Raw genomic sequence first — 17,786 nt, 5'->3', positions numbered from 1 at the left:
CTTCAGCTGCCTGGGCCCTAGGCTCTGGAATTATCTCCCTAAACCTCTCCACCTCTTTGTCCTCCTTTAAGATGCTGCTTAAAACCTGCCTCTTTGACCAAGCTTTTGGTCAACTGTCCTAATATCTCCTTAGGTGTCTCAGTGTCAAATGTTGTTTGGTAACACTCCTGTGAAGTGCATTGGGACATTTTACTATGTTAGAGATGCTATATAAATATAAGTTGTTCTTATTAGGTGTATGAGGCTGACAATAGGCTATTTGACCATGGGGGTCGCACCAATTTGTCCCCCTTTGATATTCACATACACACAATCCAGACAGAATCAACAGCTAACAATCAGGGGCACTGAGACTAACCCAAGTGCTCCTACTGCAACCTCAACTGTGAAGGTGTAACGCAGCATTGATCAGCAAAGGCACCAGGTCCACAGGGGACAGGAAAACATGACAGGAGGGCTGCTGGACCATTTTCCTCACCTCTCACCACCTGGTTTCAGGATTGTAATAATTATTTGATAACTTAGGCGAGGCGGTGATGTACTGGTAATGTCACTGGACTAGTAATCCCGATGTCTAGGCTAATGCTCTAGGGACATGGGTTCAAATCCTATCACGGCAGATGGTGAAATTTGAAATCAATTAACCAAAAAATTGGAATTAAAAGCTAGTCTAATGGTGACCATGAAACCATCTTCAATTGTTGTAACTCCCACCTGGTTCACTAATGTCCTTTAGGGAAGGAAATCTGCCGTCCTTACCTGGTCTGGCCTACATGTGACTCCAGACCCACAGCAATGTGGTTGACTTTTACATGCCCTCTGAAATGGCCTAGCAAGCCACTCAGTTGTATCAAACAGCTACAAAGTCTATGAAAAGAAATGAAACCAGACGGACCACCCGGCATCGACCTAGGCACCGGAAATGACAACGGCAAACCCAGTCCTGTCGACCCTTCAAAGTCCTCCTTACTAACATCTGGGGGCTTGTACCAAAGTTGGGAGAGCTGTCCCACAGACTAGTCAAGCAACAGCCTGACATAGTCATACACACAGAATCATACCTTACAGACAATGTCCCAGACACTGCCATCACCATCCCTGGTCCTGTCACAAGTGAGTGAATGGGGGCATGAGTGTGAAAATGTGTTTAACATGTTTATAACCTCTGTTTTACATTGCATTCAAAAATGGCATTTCAGTTCACCAAGGGCGGAGGTGTTACACGATTTTTGTATTAAAAACATAAAATGCTGTGTGTTTTAAAAAACTGAAAAAGGATTCTTCAGTGGACATTGACACCTGCAAATAGCTGAAATCTTTGGATGTTTTGAAAGGAAGCTGAACTTGTACACAAGGACAGGAAAGCAGGCAATTTCAAGGAAACCAGAAAGGGGTTTGACCTCCTCAGAGCAACTCTTTGAATGACAAGGGAAACTCTAAGTCTGGACATGTGACTTGTTCAGGAAAGTTTGCTTTCACTTTGGATCTTTTAAAAAGCCAGTGAGTTGGACAAAGAGCAGGCATTTGAAATTTGTTTTTTGACCTGCCTGGAAATCAGAGAGAAAGACCCAGAAAAAGTGTTTATATCTCTCTGTAAAGGAATCCTGCATCTCTTTAGAAGAAACTCTGTATTTCAAAGGTCGCAGATTCCTATTGCCTCCTGTCTCTGAAGAAGCCCTGCATCAAGTGTGGTTCCTGTTGTCTCCTGTTTTTCAAGAAATCCTGAAATCTGAAGAAATCTTCTGCTGGACTGCTGCTGTAAAACCCAAGAAGACCTGTTGCTACCCCCCTGATGAAAGACCTATGTGAAGCCTGCTGCAGTTGAATTGCCTTGAACACCTACCCATCACAGACTGTTCATTTACCTCGCCTGGAGAGACTTCGAGTGGCATCCAACTAGTCGACTTTGGGACACCTCACCAAACCGAAGCACTTTCTACCAGAACGTGACAACCTAAGTTATTTTATTATTCCTTTCATTCCTATGAAACAGCTGTAAACCAAAAGTCCTTTTTCCCCAGTTAACCATTTTTTTGAATGTATGTGTCAGTGCATGAGGGCTAGGGAAATAAGGAGCTTTTTGGATATAGAGTTATCTCATTATTGGTTAAGACTTGTTTTAATAATAAATAGTTAATGTGTTGTTCAAAGAAACCTGGTTGGTGTGCTTTATTCTGAGTGACAAATAGAGTATGTAATTGGCTGCTTTTTGGTAGGTGGGAAAATTTATTGATATGCTGTGACCTGTGGAGAAGTGGGACTGAATTAACAGTGCACTCCTCCCACCTCGGTCGTAACGCTTTAAAATATTTGATAAATACATACCCATATCTATCGCTTCTATCAGTGCATATATATATAATGAACTACATATAATGAATATAATGAAAATATAATGAACCCTGTTGCACTCGAATAACCATCGGGAAGGTTAGAGTGTGAGGCGTCACTAAAAATGACTAATTTCATTTCTTCTGGGTCACCCAGTGCTGGAGACATGAGTGTACATTTGTCTAAACTTAATTTCTTCAATGTCTTATTTGCTTTCATCACTTCCCCAACGTTAGCACGTTTCAACACGCTGCTCAATTCTAATACACCATAGCAAGCATCCAGCCTAGTTGTGTGCACAATCAATTTAATTGCCCGATTAAGCTCCTTAACTGGTCTGCTTCTTCCTTGGTTGCAGAGGGGGAGGCAGTGGCGTAGTGGTATTGTCATTGGACTAGTAATCCAGAGACCCAGGGTATTGCTCTGAGTCTTGATGAAGGGTCACTGACCCGAAACATTAACTCTGTTTCTCTCTCCACAGATGCTGCCAGACCTGCTGAGTATTTCCAGCATTTCTTGTTTTTATATTATTATTATTGCTCTGGGGACATGGGCTGAAATTCCACCACAGAAGAAGGTGGAATTTGAATTCAGTTAATAAATCTGGAATTAAAAACCCAGTCTAATGATGGCCATGAAAGCATTGTCGATTGTCGTAAAACCCATCTGGTTCACTAATGTCCTTTAAGGAAGGAAATCTGCCATCCTTACCTGGTCTGGCCTACATGTAACTCCAGACCCACAGCAATGTGGTTGAATCTTAAATGCCCTCTGAAATGGCCTAGCAAGACACTCAGTTGTATCTAATTGCTACAAAGTCAATAAGAAATGAAACCGGATGGACCACCTGTCATCGACCTAGGCACTTATCAGCCTGAATGTTGTCCAGGTCTTGCTGCAAATGGACACGGACTGCTTCAGTATCTGAGGAGTCACGAATGGTGTTGAACATTGCGCTGATAATTGGCAAGTAACATTCACGCCACACAAGTACCAGGCAATGACCATCTCAAACAAGAGAGAATCTAACCATCTCCCCTTGACATTCAATGGCATTATAATTGCTGAATTCCCCACTATCAACATCCTGGGGGTTACCATTGACCAGAAACTTTACTGGAGTAGTCATATAAATACTGTGGCTACAAGAGCAGGTCAGAGGCTAGGAATCCTGTGCCGAGTAACTCACCTCCTGACTCCCCAAAGCCTGCCCACCATCTACAAGGCACAAGTCAGGAGTGTGATGGAATACTCTCCACTTGCCTGGATGGGTGCAGCTCCAACAACACTCAAGAAGCTCGACACCATCCAGGACAAAGCAGCCCATTTGATTGTCACCCCCTCTACAAACATCCACTCCCTCCACCACCGACGCACAGAGGCAGCAGTGTGTACCATCTACAAGATGCACTGCAGCAACGCACCACGGCTCCTTAGACAGCACCTTCCAAACCCCCAACCTCTACCATCTAGAAGGACAAGGGCAGCAGATGCATGGGAACACCACCACCTGCAAGTTCTCCTCCAAGTCTCACACCATCCTGACTTGGAACTATATCACCGTTCCTTCACTGTCACTGGGTCAAAATCCTGGAACTCCCTCCCTAACAGCACTGTGGGTGTACCTACCTCACATGGACTGCAGCGATTCAAGAAGGCAGCTCACCACCAACTTCTCAAGGGCAATTAGGAATAGGCAATAAATGCTGGCCTGGCCAGCGACACCCACATCCCATAATCAAATTAAAAAATGTTTTCCTTTTGTGAGGATCTGGCCTGGTTTATAGGGATCCTATTAACATTCTCTAGGTAAGACTGTTGATTTAGGGTTCCCCCTAACTTAGTCTGCCTAATATTCAACCCTATGTATTTAAAAGCTCTGGAAGCCTGACTTCCAATTTTAAATTCTTGTAGAACTTTATCTGCCACAAATTTCTCAAATGCCACAGATCCTCCCCACAGAAAATCATCTACGTGCATCAAGAAGATGTCTGCTAGTTTTTCTTCATAGTACCAATAAAACATTGCCGGACCCACCTTTAGTTAAATACAACCAGCTTTTAGTAGGACGGACCTAACTGAAAAATACCACACCCTGGATGCATCATTTAGCCCATAAACACACTTCTTTAGCTTCCATAATTTCCCTTCTATATCTCCAGCTTCTTTTGGTGGCTTAAAAAATACTTCCCTTTGAAATTTCTCCCCTTGCAAAAATGCTGCTTTGATGTCCATGGACTTACATTCCCACGAGTTTGTCGCTGAAAGGGCCAGGAAAATCCTCAAACTTGCTTTTCCTGCTGTAGGGGAATCCACTCTAACTTCTTGGGCAGCTAGTCGTGTTCAAATCCCCGAGCTACAAGTCTGGCCTTCGCTTTATATGTACCATCGGGAAGTACTTTCTCTGTACAGATCCATCGATGGGACAATGCTGGTTGTCCTCTATCTGGCACCTGCATGTATATACCAAACTCTCTCCAACTGTCAAGCTCTTTTTGCTTTACATCCTTTATCAATTTACCATCTAACTTGTTAGTAGCCACTAGAGCTTCTCTATCGTAAGGGCTCCAACTTCTTGTGGTGCCCCTCGCCTGCTCTCTAGTCCTTGCTCTAGTGAAACCACACCCCGACTAGAGTTCCTGTCCCTTTCTGGACCACTACTACTCGACCTGTCCCTCTAACAACCAGACTTCCTTTCACAAGTTTGTGACCTTTTCCTTGGACTATGATCATCTTCAGGCCCACTGTCTGAACTTACACTACGTTTTCTGGTCTTCCATATTTTCACTTCCTTCTGCCAATCTATAGGTCTAATATCCTGTCCCTTGTTTTGCACATTCAGCCAATGTTTGTATTTCCCTATGGCCTTTCCTGCCCTTCCTATAATGGTGGCTTCCCTCCATTCAATAGTCTCTTCTGGCATATACATCGCTCTAGTCCCAACTTTCAGTAGTTGATCTTATTGAAACATATAAGATTTTAAGGGGGCTTGACAGGGTAGATGTTGAGAAGATATTTCCACTAGTGGGGGAATCTCGAACTAGGGGACATAGTTACAGAATAAGGGGGCACACATTTAAAACTGAGATGCAAAGGAATTTCTTCTCTCAGAGGGTGGTGAATCTCTGGAATTCTCTACCTCAGAGAGTTGTGGAGGCGAGGTCACTAAATCTATTTAAGGAGGAGGTAGATAGATTTTTGAAATCTCGGGAAGTCGAGGGTTATGCGGAGCAGGCCCGAAAGAGGAGTTGAGGACTGGGACAGATCAGCCATGATCTTATTGAATGGCGGGGCAGGCTTGAGGGGCTGAATGGCCTACTCCTGATGCTATTTCTTATGTTCTTATTACAATCTGTGTGTTAATGCTTTGCTCCATTACTGGTTCTGTCTTGTTTTATAATAAACTGATCATTTTGTTGTTTATAGAAGAAACCTGGTTGGTGTATTTTATTCTGGGATGAAAATACAGTCTATGATTGACCATATTGGTAACAGGGTAAACATTTGAATATATGTTGTGACCTGTGGAGAAGTGGAACTAGAAAAGACAGTGCACTCCTCCCGCCTCAGTTGTAATACCATTTAGCGTGGTGGTAGTGCCATATAACACAATAGACGGTATCCTCAATGTGAAGGTGGGACTTCGTCTCCACAAGGACTGTGCAGTGGTCACTCCTACTAATACTCTCATGGACAGATGCATCAGCGACAGGTAGATTGGTGAGGTCGAGGTCAAGTAGGTTTTTCCCTCTTGTTGGTTCCCTCACCACCTGCCACAGACCCAGTCTAGCAGCTATGTCCTTTAGGCTTCAGCCAATAGTGGTGCTACCGAGCCACGCTTGGTGATGGACATTGAGGTCCCCCACCCAGAGTACATTCTGTGCCATTGCCACCCTCAGTGCTTCCTCCAGGTGGTGTTCAAGATGGAGGAGTACTGACTCATCGGGTGGGGGGGGTGGTAGGTGATAATTAGCAGGAGGTTTCCTTGCCCATGTTTGACCTGAAGCCATGAGACTTCATGGGGTCCTGAGTCAATGTTGAACACCCTCCCAACTGTATACCACTGTGCCGCCACCTCTGGTGGGTCTGTCCTGCCAGTGGGCATTGTTTGTAAGGTATGATTCCATGAGTATGACTATGTCAGGCAATTGCTTGACTAGTCTGTGGGACAGCTCTCCCAATTTTGTTCAAATAGCCTATTGACAGCCTCATACACCTAATAAGAACAACTTATATTTATATACCATCTCTAACATAGTAAAATGTCCCAATGCACTTCACAGGAGTGTTACCAAACAACATTTGACACTGAGACACCAAAGGAGATATTAGGACAGTTGACCAAAAGCTTGGTCAAAGAGGCAGGTTTTAAGGAGATTTAGGGAGACAATTCCAGAGCCTAGGGCCCAGGCAGCTGAAGGCACGGCCGCCAATGATGGAGCGATTAAAATCGGGGATGCTCAAGCGACCAGAATTGGAGGAGCGCAGTTATCTCGAAGGTTTGTAGAACTGGAGGAGGTTACAGAGAGAGGGAGCGGAGAGGCCATGGAGGGAGTAGAAAACAAAGATGTGAATTTAAAGATCGAGGTGTTACTGGACCAGAAGCAAATGTAGGTGAGAGTGTACAGGGGAGATGGGTGAATGGGACTGAGTGCGAGTTGGGATACGCCGAACAGAGTTTTGGAGGAGCTGAAGTTTACAGTGGCTGGAAGATGAATCAAGAATTTGCACTTGGGTAAAGCACAGGAGGGTGGTCAGTGCCCGTGGAACCCGTAGCCCAACGCAGACCAGTAACTTGGACAAGAGGAAATTGACATTGGTCACGGTGTCCAGGACCGTGATTGCGACACAGTTAGATGTCCAGTTGGGTAAGTGTCGAGTCTGTCTCTGTTGAGATTCTCGGCCTAGTCACTGACCTCACCGGGAAACTCCCCTCTTTCCCCATCCCAGGGTTTTAAATGAAGGGAGTGAGAACACTGCAGATGTCAGAACTATAATCTTCTCCAGTTTTCTTGACATCAAGGCAGCATTTGACCGAGTATGGCATCAAGGAGCCTTAGCAAAATTGGAGTCAGTGGGAATTAGGGGGAAAACTCGCCGCTGGTTAGAGTCATACCAAGCGCAAAGAGAGAAGGTCGTAGTATTTTGAGGTCAATCATCTCAGACCCAGGACATCACTGCAGGAGTTCCTCAGGGCAGTGTCTTAGCCCAACCATCTTCAGCTGCTTCATCAATGACCTTCCCTCCATTATAAGGTCCGAAGTGGGGATGTTCGCTGATGATTGCACAATGTTCAGCATCATTCGCGACTTCTCAGATTCTGAAGCAGCCCATGACCATCAAGAGAGAAGTCTAACCAACTCCCCTTAATTTTCAATGGTATTACCATCGCTGAATCCCCCACTATCAACATCCTGGAGGTTACCATTGGCCAGAAACTGAACTGGAGCAGTTACATAAATAATGTGGCTACAAGATCAGGTCAGAGGCTGGGAATTCTGCGGCGAGTAACTCACCTCCTGACTCCCCAAAGCCTGTCCACCATCTACAAGGCACAAGTCAGGAGTGTGATGGAATACTCTCCACTTGCCTGGATGGGTGCAGCTCCAACAACACTCAAGAAGCTCAACACCATCCAGGAAAAAGCAGCCCGCTTGATTGGCACACCATCCACCACCTTCAACATTCACTCCCTTCACCACTGATGCACAGTGGCAGCAGATGCATGGGAACACCACCACCTGCAAGTTCCCCTCCAAGCCACCCACCAACCTGACTTGGAACTATATCGCCGTTCCAAAATTCCATAATTTCAAAATTCTGGAACTCCCTTCCTCACAGCATTGTGGGTGTACCTCTTCACATGGACTACAGCAGTTCAAGAAGACAGCTCACCACCACCTTCTCGAGGTCAAATAGGAATGGGCAATAAATGCTGGCCTAGCCAGCAACGCCCACATCCCATGAACAAATTAAAAAAGTAGGGAGAAATTAGGGAGTCTAGGACGAGAGACATAGTCTAAAATTAGGACCAGAACTTTCAGGAGTGAAACTAGGAAACACTTCTACACACAAAGGCAGAAGTTTGGAACTCTCTTCCGCAAACAACAATCGATGCTAGATCAATTGTTAATTTTAAATCTGTGATTGACAGATTTTTGTTCTCCAAAGGTATTAAGGGATATGGGGCAAAGGCAGGTATATGGAGTTAGGTTGCAGATCAGCCTTGATCTCATTCAATGGTGGGACGGACTCATGGGGCAGAACGGCCCCCTTCTGTTTCTATGTTCCTACGTTCCTCTCTGTCTCTCTCTGTAGGTTCCGAATATGAAGGAGATTTTACTCATTGGTTTTTACCAGCCAAGCGATGAATTAAACCGTTTCCTCACATCAGCTCAGCAGGAATTCAAAGTCAGCATAAGGTAAAGAAAACGCGATCTAAAAACGAATACCTTTAATAAAGTATAATATCCAAGGGCTGTCGGGCATCTACAGATTATATTGTACATTCCAGGTACACAGTATTGAAAGTCTGGTGATAGCAGTACTGTATGAGCGTCACTCCCTCTCAGACTTTGCCATCAACCTTCTGTTGTTTTTGTTGATCAGAAATGGCCAATGAATCGCTCAGGCCATCTCGCCAGCCTGGCATCACTCTCCTAAACACCACCTATCGTTCCTCTTTCTGCCAGTTCCTTATCCTACTTCTCTATCTCGGATACCCACTGCCTTACGGTTAAGAAGCAGCTATTAATATGGAACATTATGAGAGGCTTAAGATAAGTTGAGCAGAAGAGAAAGACTATACAGTCCTGGAGAGGAAAAGAAGACTGGCAAAGAGAGAATATGAGAATAGAATGACAGTCAACATAAGAGGGAACCCAAAAATCTTCTACCGGCATATAAATAGTAGGAGGTAGAGTGGGGCCTATTAGGGACAGAGAGGGTAATATATGCTTAGAGGCTCAGGGCAAGCCTAGAATACTGAATGAGTACTTTGTATCAGTATTTAATAAGGAAATGCAATCCGACAAAGAATTGGTAGAAGCGGAGAGAGTAGAGCCAATGGATAGGGTGAAAATTGGGAGGGAATAGATACTGGAAAGGCTTGCTTCGGGCAGATAAGTCACCTGGTCCGGATGGCTTGCATCCCAGGTTGCTAAAAGAAGCGGGGATGGGGATAGCCAAAGGGCTTGCCATAATCTTCCAATCTTCCCGGGATGCGGGGTAGGTGACAGAGGATTGGAGAGTGACAAATGTCAAAAGTGACAAAATGACATTATTCAAGAAAGGGTGTAAGGGCAGTCCTAGTAACTACGGGCCAGTAAGTTTAACATCAGTGGTGGGTAAGGTTTTAGAAACTATAATCAGAGAGTTTTGAGTTAATTAAGGATACTAGTAACTACAGGCCAGTAAGTTTAACATCAGTGGTGGGTAAGGTTTTAGAAACTATAATCAGAGAGTTTTGAGTTAATTAAGGATAGCCAGCATGGATTTGTAAAAGGCAGATCATTCCTCACTAATCTAATTGAATTTTTTGATGAAGTAACAGAGAAGGTTGATGAAGGGAATGCGGTGGATGCTATTTATATGAATTTTAAGAAAGCATTTGATAAGGTACCACATTAAAGGCGGATTAACAAAATTGAGGCTCATGGAATAGGAGGGTCAGTGTCCAATTGGATAAAAAAAATTGCTTAAGGACAGAAAACAGCTAGTCATAGTAAATGGTTGTTTTCCAGACCGGAGGATGGTAGACAGTGGTGTTCCCCAAGGGTCAGTGCTGGGACCACTGCTTTTTTTGCTTTATATAAATGACTTAGATCTTGGAATACAGAGTAAAATCACAAAATTTTTTGATGACAGCAAACTTGGAGGAGCAGCAAACAGTGAGGATGAAATGAACTGTCCGCAACAGAACATAGGTAGGCTAGCAGAGTGGAATAGGGAGAGGTAATATATACTTAATGGCACAGCTCTAAAGTGTATGCAAGTACAGAGGGACCTGGGGTACAAGTGCATCGATCTTTGAAGGTGGCAGGACAGATTGAGAGAGTAGTTAGTAAAGCATATGTGATCTTGGGCTTCTTAAATAGAAGCATCGAGTACAAAAGCAGGGAAGTTATGCTGAACCTTTATAAAGCTCAGCTTTAGTCCCAACTGGAGTATTGTGTCCAGTTCTGGTCGCCACACGTCAGGAAGGATGTGAGGTTCTTTGAGAAGGTGCAGCGGAGATTTTCCAGAATGGTTCCAGGGATGAGGGATTTTAGTTACAAGGTTAGGTTGGAAAATCTGGGTTTGTTCTCCTGAGAACAAAGGGTTTGAGGGGAGATTTAATAGAAGTGTACAAGATTATGACAGGCTTAGACAAGGAAGATAAGTTAGACAAGGAAAAATTGTTCCTGTTAATTAATGGTACAAGGACTAAGGGACACGGATTGAAGTTTTGGGCAAGAGATGCAGGGGGAATATGAGGAAGAAGTTTTTTTACGCAGCAGGTGGTAATGACCTGGAACTCACTGCCCACAAGGGGGGTGGAAGTGGAGACAATCAATGACTTCCAAAGGAAGTTGGATGGCCACTTGAACAAAATAAACTTACAGGGCTACGGGGATCGAGCAGGAGAGTGGAACTGACTGGATAGCTCAACGGAGAGCTGGCATGGATTCGATGGATTCAAAAGAAGAATAAGAAGCTAGGTAAAGGTGGAGGTGTAGCACTGTTAATCAAGGATGGCATTGGTGCAATAGTTAGAGATGACCTTGGTTCAGGAGATCAGGATGTAGAATCGGTTTGGGTGGAGATGAGGAATAGTTGGGGAAAGATGTCACTAGTGGGAGCGGTCTACAGACCCCCTAACAGTAACCACAATGTAGGAGGAAGTATACAAGAAGAAATATCGGGTGCTTGTGATAAAGAGACGGCAATAATCATGGGTGATTTTAATCTACATATAAACTTGAAAAATCAGATTGCCAATAGTTGCCTGGATAAGTAGTTCATAGAATGCTTCCGAGCTAGTTTCTTAGAGCAGCACGTTCTGGAACAACCAGAGAGCAAGTTATATTAGACTTGGTATTGTGTAATGTGACAGGATTAATTAATGACCTCAGAGTAAAGACACCTCTAGGTAATAGCGACCACAATATGATTGAATTTTACATCCTGTTTGAAAGAGAGAAGCGTGGGTTTAAGACTAGTATTTTAAACTTAAATAAGGGCAACTATGTGGGCATGAAAGCTGATCTAGCTGAAATGAACTGGGTTACTAGGATAGGAGATAGATCAATAGAGAAGCAGTGGCAGACATTTAAGGGGATATTTCAGAATACTATGGTTAACTAAAGAAGTTAAGGAAAGCATCAAACTTAAGGAAAAAGCATCAAATTACGCTAAGATGAGTGGCAGTTCAGATGATTGGTCAGAATATAAAGAACGGCAGAGAATGACTAAAAGGTTAATCAGGAGAAAGAAATTAAAGTATGAGAGAAAGCTAGCTAGAAATGTAAAAATGGATAGCAAGAGATTCGATGGGTATTTAAAAAGGAAAAGAGTAAGTAAAGTGAGTTAAAACAAGAAATGCTGGAACCACTCAGCAGGTCTGGCAGCATCTGTGGAAAGAGAAGCAGAGTTAACGTTTCGGGTCAGTTAACTCTGCTTCTCTTTCCACAGATGCTGCCAGACCTGCTGAGTGGTTCCAGCATTTCTTGTTTTTATTTCAGATTTCCAGCATCCGCAGTATTTTGCTTTTATTTAAGTAAAGTGAGTGTTGGTCCTCTAGAGAGTGAGAATGGGGAGTTAATAGTAGATAATAAGGAAATGACAGATGAAATGAACAAATATTTTGCTTCTGTCTTCACTATAGAGGATACAAAAAGCATTCCAGTAATGGCTGTAAATCAGGAGGTGGAAGGAAGAGAGGAACTTGGTGAAATTACAATCACCAGGGAAGTGGTACTGAGCAAACTGATGGAGCTGTGAGCTGACAAGTCCCCGGGTCCTGATGGGCTTCATCCTAGGGTCTTAAAAGAGCTGGCGAATGAGGTAGTAGATGCATTGGTGATAATTTTTCAAAATTCGCTCGAGTCTGGAAAGGTTCCATCAGATTGGAAAGTAGCAAATATAACCCCTCTATTCAAGGAGGAGGGGAGGGGGGTGGGGAGGCAGAAAACCAGTAACTATAGGCCAGTTAGCTTGATGTCTGTCATGGGGATGGTGTTCGAATCGATCATTAAGAGGCTATAGTTGGGCACATTAAAAAACTCAAGGAAATTAGGAATAATCAGCATGGTTTTGTGAAAGGGAAATCATGTTTAACCAATTTATTGGAGTTCTTTGAAGGAGTAACATGCGCTGTGGATAAAGTGAAGCCTGTTGATGTACTGTACTTGGATTTCCAGAAGGCATTTGACAAGGGGTCACATAAAAAGTTATTGCTCATGGTGTAGGGTGTAACACATTAGCATGGATAGAAGATTGGCTGGCTGGCAGAAAACAGAGAGCAAGCATAAATGGGTCCTTTTCTGATTGGCGGGAAGTGATGTGTGGAGTTCCACAGGGGTCTGTGCTGGGGCCTCAACTTTTTACAATTTATATCAATGACTTAGATGAGGGGAGCGATGGCATGGAACTAAATTTGCAGATGACACAAAGATAGGTAGGAAAGTATGTTGTGAAGAGGACATAAGGAGGTTGCAGAATGATATAGATGGGTTGAGTGAGTGGGCAAAAATCTGGTAGATGGAGTATAATGTGGGAAAATGTGAAGTTGTTCACTTTGGCAGGAAGAATAAAAAAGCAGAGTATTACTTAAAAGAACGACTGCAGAATTCCGAGGTGCAGAGGGATCTCTGTTTTCTAGTGCATGCATCACAAAAAGTTAGTATTCAGGTACAGCAAGTAATAAAGAAGGCTAATGGAATGCTATTCTTTATTACGAGAGGAATTGAAAATAATAGTAAGGACGTTATGCTTCAGTTATACAGGGCATTGGTGAGACCACATCTCGAATACTGTGTGCAGTTTTGGTTTCTTTATTTAATGATGTAAATGTGTTGGAGGTGGTTCAGAGGAGGTTTACTAGATTGATACCTGGAATGAGTGGGTTGTCTTATGAGGAAAGGCTGGACAGACTGGGCTTGTTTTCACTGGAGTTTAGAAGAGTGAGGGGAGACTTGTTTGAAGTTTATAAGATCCTGACCGGTCTTGACAAGATGGATGTGGAAAGGATGTTTCCTCTTGTGGGGGACTCCAGAACTAGGGGTCACTGTTTTAAAATTGGGGGTCGCCCTTTTAGGACAGAGATGAGGAGAAATGTTTTTTTCTGAGGGTTGTGCGACTTTGGAACTCTCTGCCTCAGAAGGTGGTGGAGGCGGGGTCATTGAATAATTCTAAGGCGGAGGTGGATAGATTCTTGTTATGCAAGGGAATCAAAGGTTATCGGGGGTAGACGGGAGTGTGGAATTCGAGACACAAACAGATCAGCCATGATCTTATTGAATGGCGGAGCAGGTTCGAGGGGCCGAATGGCCTACTTCTGCTCCTAATTTGTATGTTCGATGGGCTGACCAGCATCCTTCTGTGCTGTAAATAACTATGACTCTATGAAGGTGCAAAGGAGACTTAATAGAATGGTACCAGGGATGAGGAACATGAGCAGGAGGAGGCCACTCAGCCCCTCGAGCCTGCTCTGCCATTCAGTAAGATCATGGCTGATCTGATTGTGGCCTTAACGTCACTTTCCTGCCTGCTCCCCATAACTTTGACTACCTTGTAGATGAAAAATCTGTCTCACTGAACTTTGAATATATTCAATGACCCAGCCTCCACTGCTCTCTGGGGAAATGAATTCCAAACACGAATGACCCTCTGAGAGAATAAATTCCTCCTCATCTCTGTCTTAAATGGGAGCCCCCTTAATTTGAAACTGTGCCCCTTAGTTCTAGATTCCCTCATGAGAGGAAGCACCTTCTTAGCATCTACCCTGTCAAATCCTCTCAGAATTGTATACGTTTCAATAAGATCACCTCTCAACGTTCTAAACTCCAGTGAGTATAGACCCAACCTGCTCAACCTTTCCTAATAAGACAATTCCTCATCCCAGAAATCAGCCCAGTGAACCTTCTCTGAACTGCTTCCAATGCAAGTATATCCCTCCTTAAAGAACTTGACCAAAACTGTACGTAGTATTCTAGGTGCAGTCTCACCAATGTCCTGTTCCCTTGTAGCAAGACTATTTTTTATTTTATTCTTTCATGGGATGTGGCTGGCCAGGCCAGCATTTCCTGCCCATTCCTAATTACCCTTGAGAAGGTGGTGGTGAGCTGCCTTCTTGAACCATTACAGTCCTTCTGGTGTGGGTACACCCACAGTGCTGTTCGGAAGGAGTTCTAGGATTTTGATCCAGCGACAGTGACGGAATGATGATATGTTTCTAAGTCAGGATGGTGTGTGACTTGGAGGGGAACTTGCAGGTGGTGGTGTTCCCATGCATCTGCTGCCTTTGTTCTGTCAGGTGGGAGAGGTCATGGGGTTGGAAGGTGCTGTCGAAGGAGGCTTGGTGAGTTGCTGCAGTGCATCTTGTTGATGGTACACACTGCTGCCAGGTGCGCCAGTGTTGAAGGGGGCGAATGTTTAAGGTGGTGGATGGGATGTTGATCAAGTGGGCTCCTTTGTCCTGGATGGTGTTGAGCTTCCTGAGTGGTGTTGGAGCCACACGCATCCAGGCAAGTGGACAATATTCTATCACACTTGTGACTTGCAGATGGTGGACAGGCTTTGGCAAGTCAGGAATTGGGTTATTCTCTACAGAATTGCCAACCTCTGACCTGCTCTAATAGCCACAGTATTCATGTGGCTGCTCCAGTTCAGTTTCCGGTCAAAGATAGCCCCCAGGATGTTGATAGTGGGGGATTCAGCGATGGTAATGCCGTTGAATGTCAAGGGGAGATGGTTAGATTCTCTCTTGTTTGAGATGATCATTGCCTGGCACTTGTGTGGCGCAAGTGTTACTTGCCACTTAGCAGTCCAGGCCTGGATATTGTCCAGGTCTTTCTGCATATGGACACGGGCTGCTTCAGTATCTATGGAGTTGCGAATGATACTGAAAGTTGTACGATAGTCAGCGAACATCCCCACTTCTGACCTTACGATGGAGGGAAGGTCATTGATGAAGCAGCTGAAGATGGTTGGGCCTAGGACACTACCCTGAGGAACTCCTGCAGTGATGTCCTGGGGCTGAGATGATTGACCTCCAACAACCATAACCATCTTCCTTTGTGCTAGGTATGACTTCAACCAGCAGAGAGTTTTCACCCTGATTCCCCTGACTTCAGTTTTGCTAGGGCTCCTTGATGCCATACTCGGTCAAATGCTGTCTTAATGTAAAGGACAGTCACTCTCACCTCACCTCTGGAGTTTAACTCTTTTGTTCATGTTTGGACCAAGGCTGTAATGAGGTCAGGAGCTGAGTTGCCCTGATGGAACGCAAACTAACCTTCGATGACTTCCCTACTTTTATACTCTATCCTCTTTGCAATAAATGCCAACATTCCGTTTGCCTTCCTCTTTATTGCTGTACCTGCATGGTAACATTTTGTGATTCATGTGCAAAGGACACCCAGGTCCCCCTGTATGACAACATTCTGTTTCACTTACCATGAGAGTCTGGAGAATCTGGGATTGTTGTCCTTCGAGCAGAGTAGGTTAAGAGTAGATTTAATAGAGGTGTTCAAAACTATGAAGGGCTTTGATCGAGCGAATAAGGAGAAACTGTTTCTCGTGGCTGGAGGGTCAGTGTGGGAGAAGTTTTTGCTGAGCTTTGCTAATTGTTACGTAACTTTGTAGAAGCAGCAAAACAGGACACAGCTTGTAGCTAATCTAACCAATGGTCATAAAATGTAGACAGAGCAGCTAACCACAATCAGGCCAGATTAATGTCTGGAGTGGGCATTGAATTAAGGAATTATAGTTTGTTATTGTTGAAACTAACGCTTTACTCATAACGGACTCTGCATGGTGCACCGTCACGTAGGCGGTCTTGTAATTGTCTTGTGGGTGTTTATCTAATTGTAAAACTGTTAGCTCTGCCTCTTTTATACTATATAGGTCCACGGTGATCTGTAGATTTTTGGAGTGGCACTGGACCGCCTTTAGGAAAGGTGTGCACCCCATGATATCATGCAATAAAGTGTTTTTTCTCAACGTCTGAGTCCGGAGAATTTGTTCAACAATTGGGCATAATCTGGATTTCTCCAACAGTCAGTAACCAGAGGACACAGATTTAAGATGATTGGCAAAAGAACCAGAGGGGAGATGAAACATATTTTGACACAGCAAGTTGTTGTGATCTGGAACGCGCTGCCTGAAAGGGCGGTGGAAGCAGATTCAATAATAACTTTCAAAAGGGAATTGGATAAATACTTGATGGGGAAAAATTTGCAGAGCTACGGGGAAAAGAGCAGGGGGAGGTGAGGTTAATTGGATAGCTCTTTCAAAAAGCTGGCACAGGCAGGATGGGCCGAGTGGCCGCCTTCTGTGCTGTAAGATTCAATGATTATTTGGCATAGTGAAGCTTGTAAGAAAGCTGGGTTTCTCATGAAAACATTAATAAGGACCTCCTTCCTCATGTCCTGTTTGCTCACAGATATCTGCAGGAATATGTTGCTCTGGGGACTGGCGGTGGTCTGTATCACTTCCGAGACCAGATCCTGTCAGGAAACCCGGAAAAGTTCTTTGTGATGAACACAGACGTTTGCTCCGAGTTTCCACTGATAAAGATGATTGAATTCCAGAAAGCTCGGGGGCAGATCAACTCGTTCGTCATGTTGGGGACAACTGTAAGAAAACTGCTGTGATGTTTTATATAAAGGCCGTGAGATTTCCATTCAGGGATAGGGGGCAGCAGAGAGCAGAATTAGATTGGCAAAGGTAGCTTCAAAGATGAATTCATTGAGTGTATTTGGGACAATTTCTTAGAGCAGTAAAGGAGCCTTTAGGCAACAGTGATCATAACATGATAGAATTTCACTTTATGTTTGAGGGTGAGAAGTGTGGGTCCAAGACTCATGTCTTAAACTTGAACAAGGGTATGAGGACAGAGTTGGATAAAGTGAACTGGGAATATAGATTAAAAGGTAGGACAGTAGAGAAATAGTGGCAGACATTTAAGGAAATTTCTCATAACTCTTAGCGAGGATACATATTCCAGTAAGAAAGAAAGACCAGTACGAAGGATGCACCATCTGTGGCCAACTAAGTAAGTTAAGGATAGTATCAAATTGAAGAAAAAGTGTACAATACTGTGAAGGTTAGTGGTAGGTCAGAAGATTGGACAGGTTTTAGAAACCAACAAAGAATGACTAAAAAATGACTTCAAAAAAATGAGGAGGGAGAAATAGGGTATGAGAGAAAGTTAGTTAGAAATATAAAAACAGACAGTAAGAGTTTCGACAAGT

The 17,786-nt window shown here is 43.9% G+C and overlaps 1 protein-coding gene across 2 annotated transcripts in view; it reads left to right on the top strand.

Moving 5' to 3' along the window:
- Positions 1-17,786, top strand: part of gmppaa (GDP-mannose pyrophosphorylase Aa) — a 68,533-nt gene that overhangs the window by 10,773 nt on the left and 39,974 nt on the right. For both annotated transcript variants that reach the window (XM_068034449.1, XM_068034450.1), the window contains exons 3-4: positions 8,650-8,753; positions 16,976-17,168. In XM_068034449.1, the coding sequence (XP_067890550.1) occupies positions 8,650-8,753; positions 16,976-17,168 (297 nt within the window). The remainder of the gene's footprint in view (positions 1-8,649; positions 8,754-16,975; positions 17,169-17,786) is intronic.

The sequence above is a fragment of the Heterodontus francisci genome, chromosome 7 (assembly GCF_036365525.1).
Source record: "Heterodontus francisci isolate sHetFra1 chromosome 7, sHetFra1.hap1, whole genome shotgun sequence".
In the NCBI taxonomy this organism is placed as follows: domain Eukaryota; kingdom Metazoa; phylum Chordata; class Chondrichthyes; order Heterodontiformes; family Heterodontidae; genus Heterodontus; species Heterodontus francisci.
This window is presented reverse-complemented; position numbering and strand designations above follow the sequence as displayed.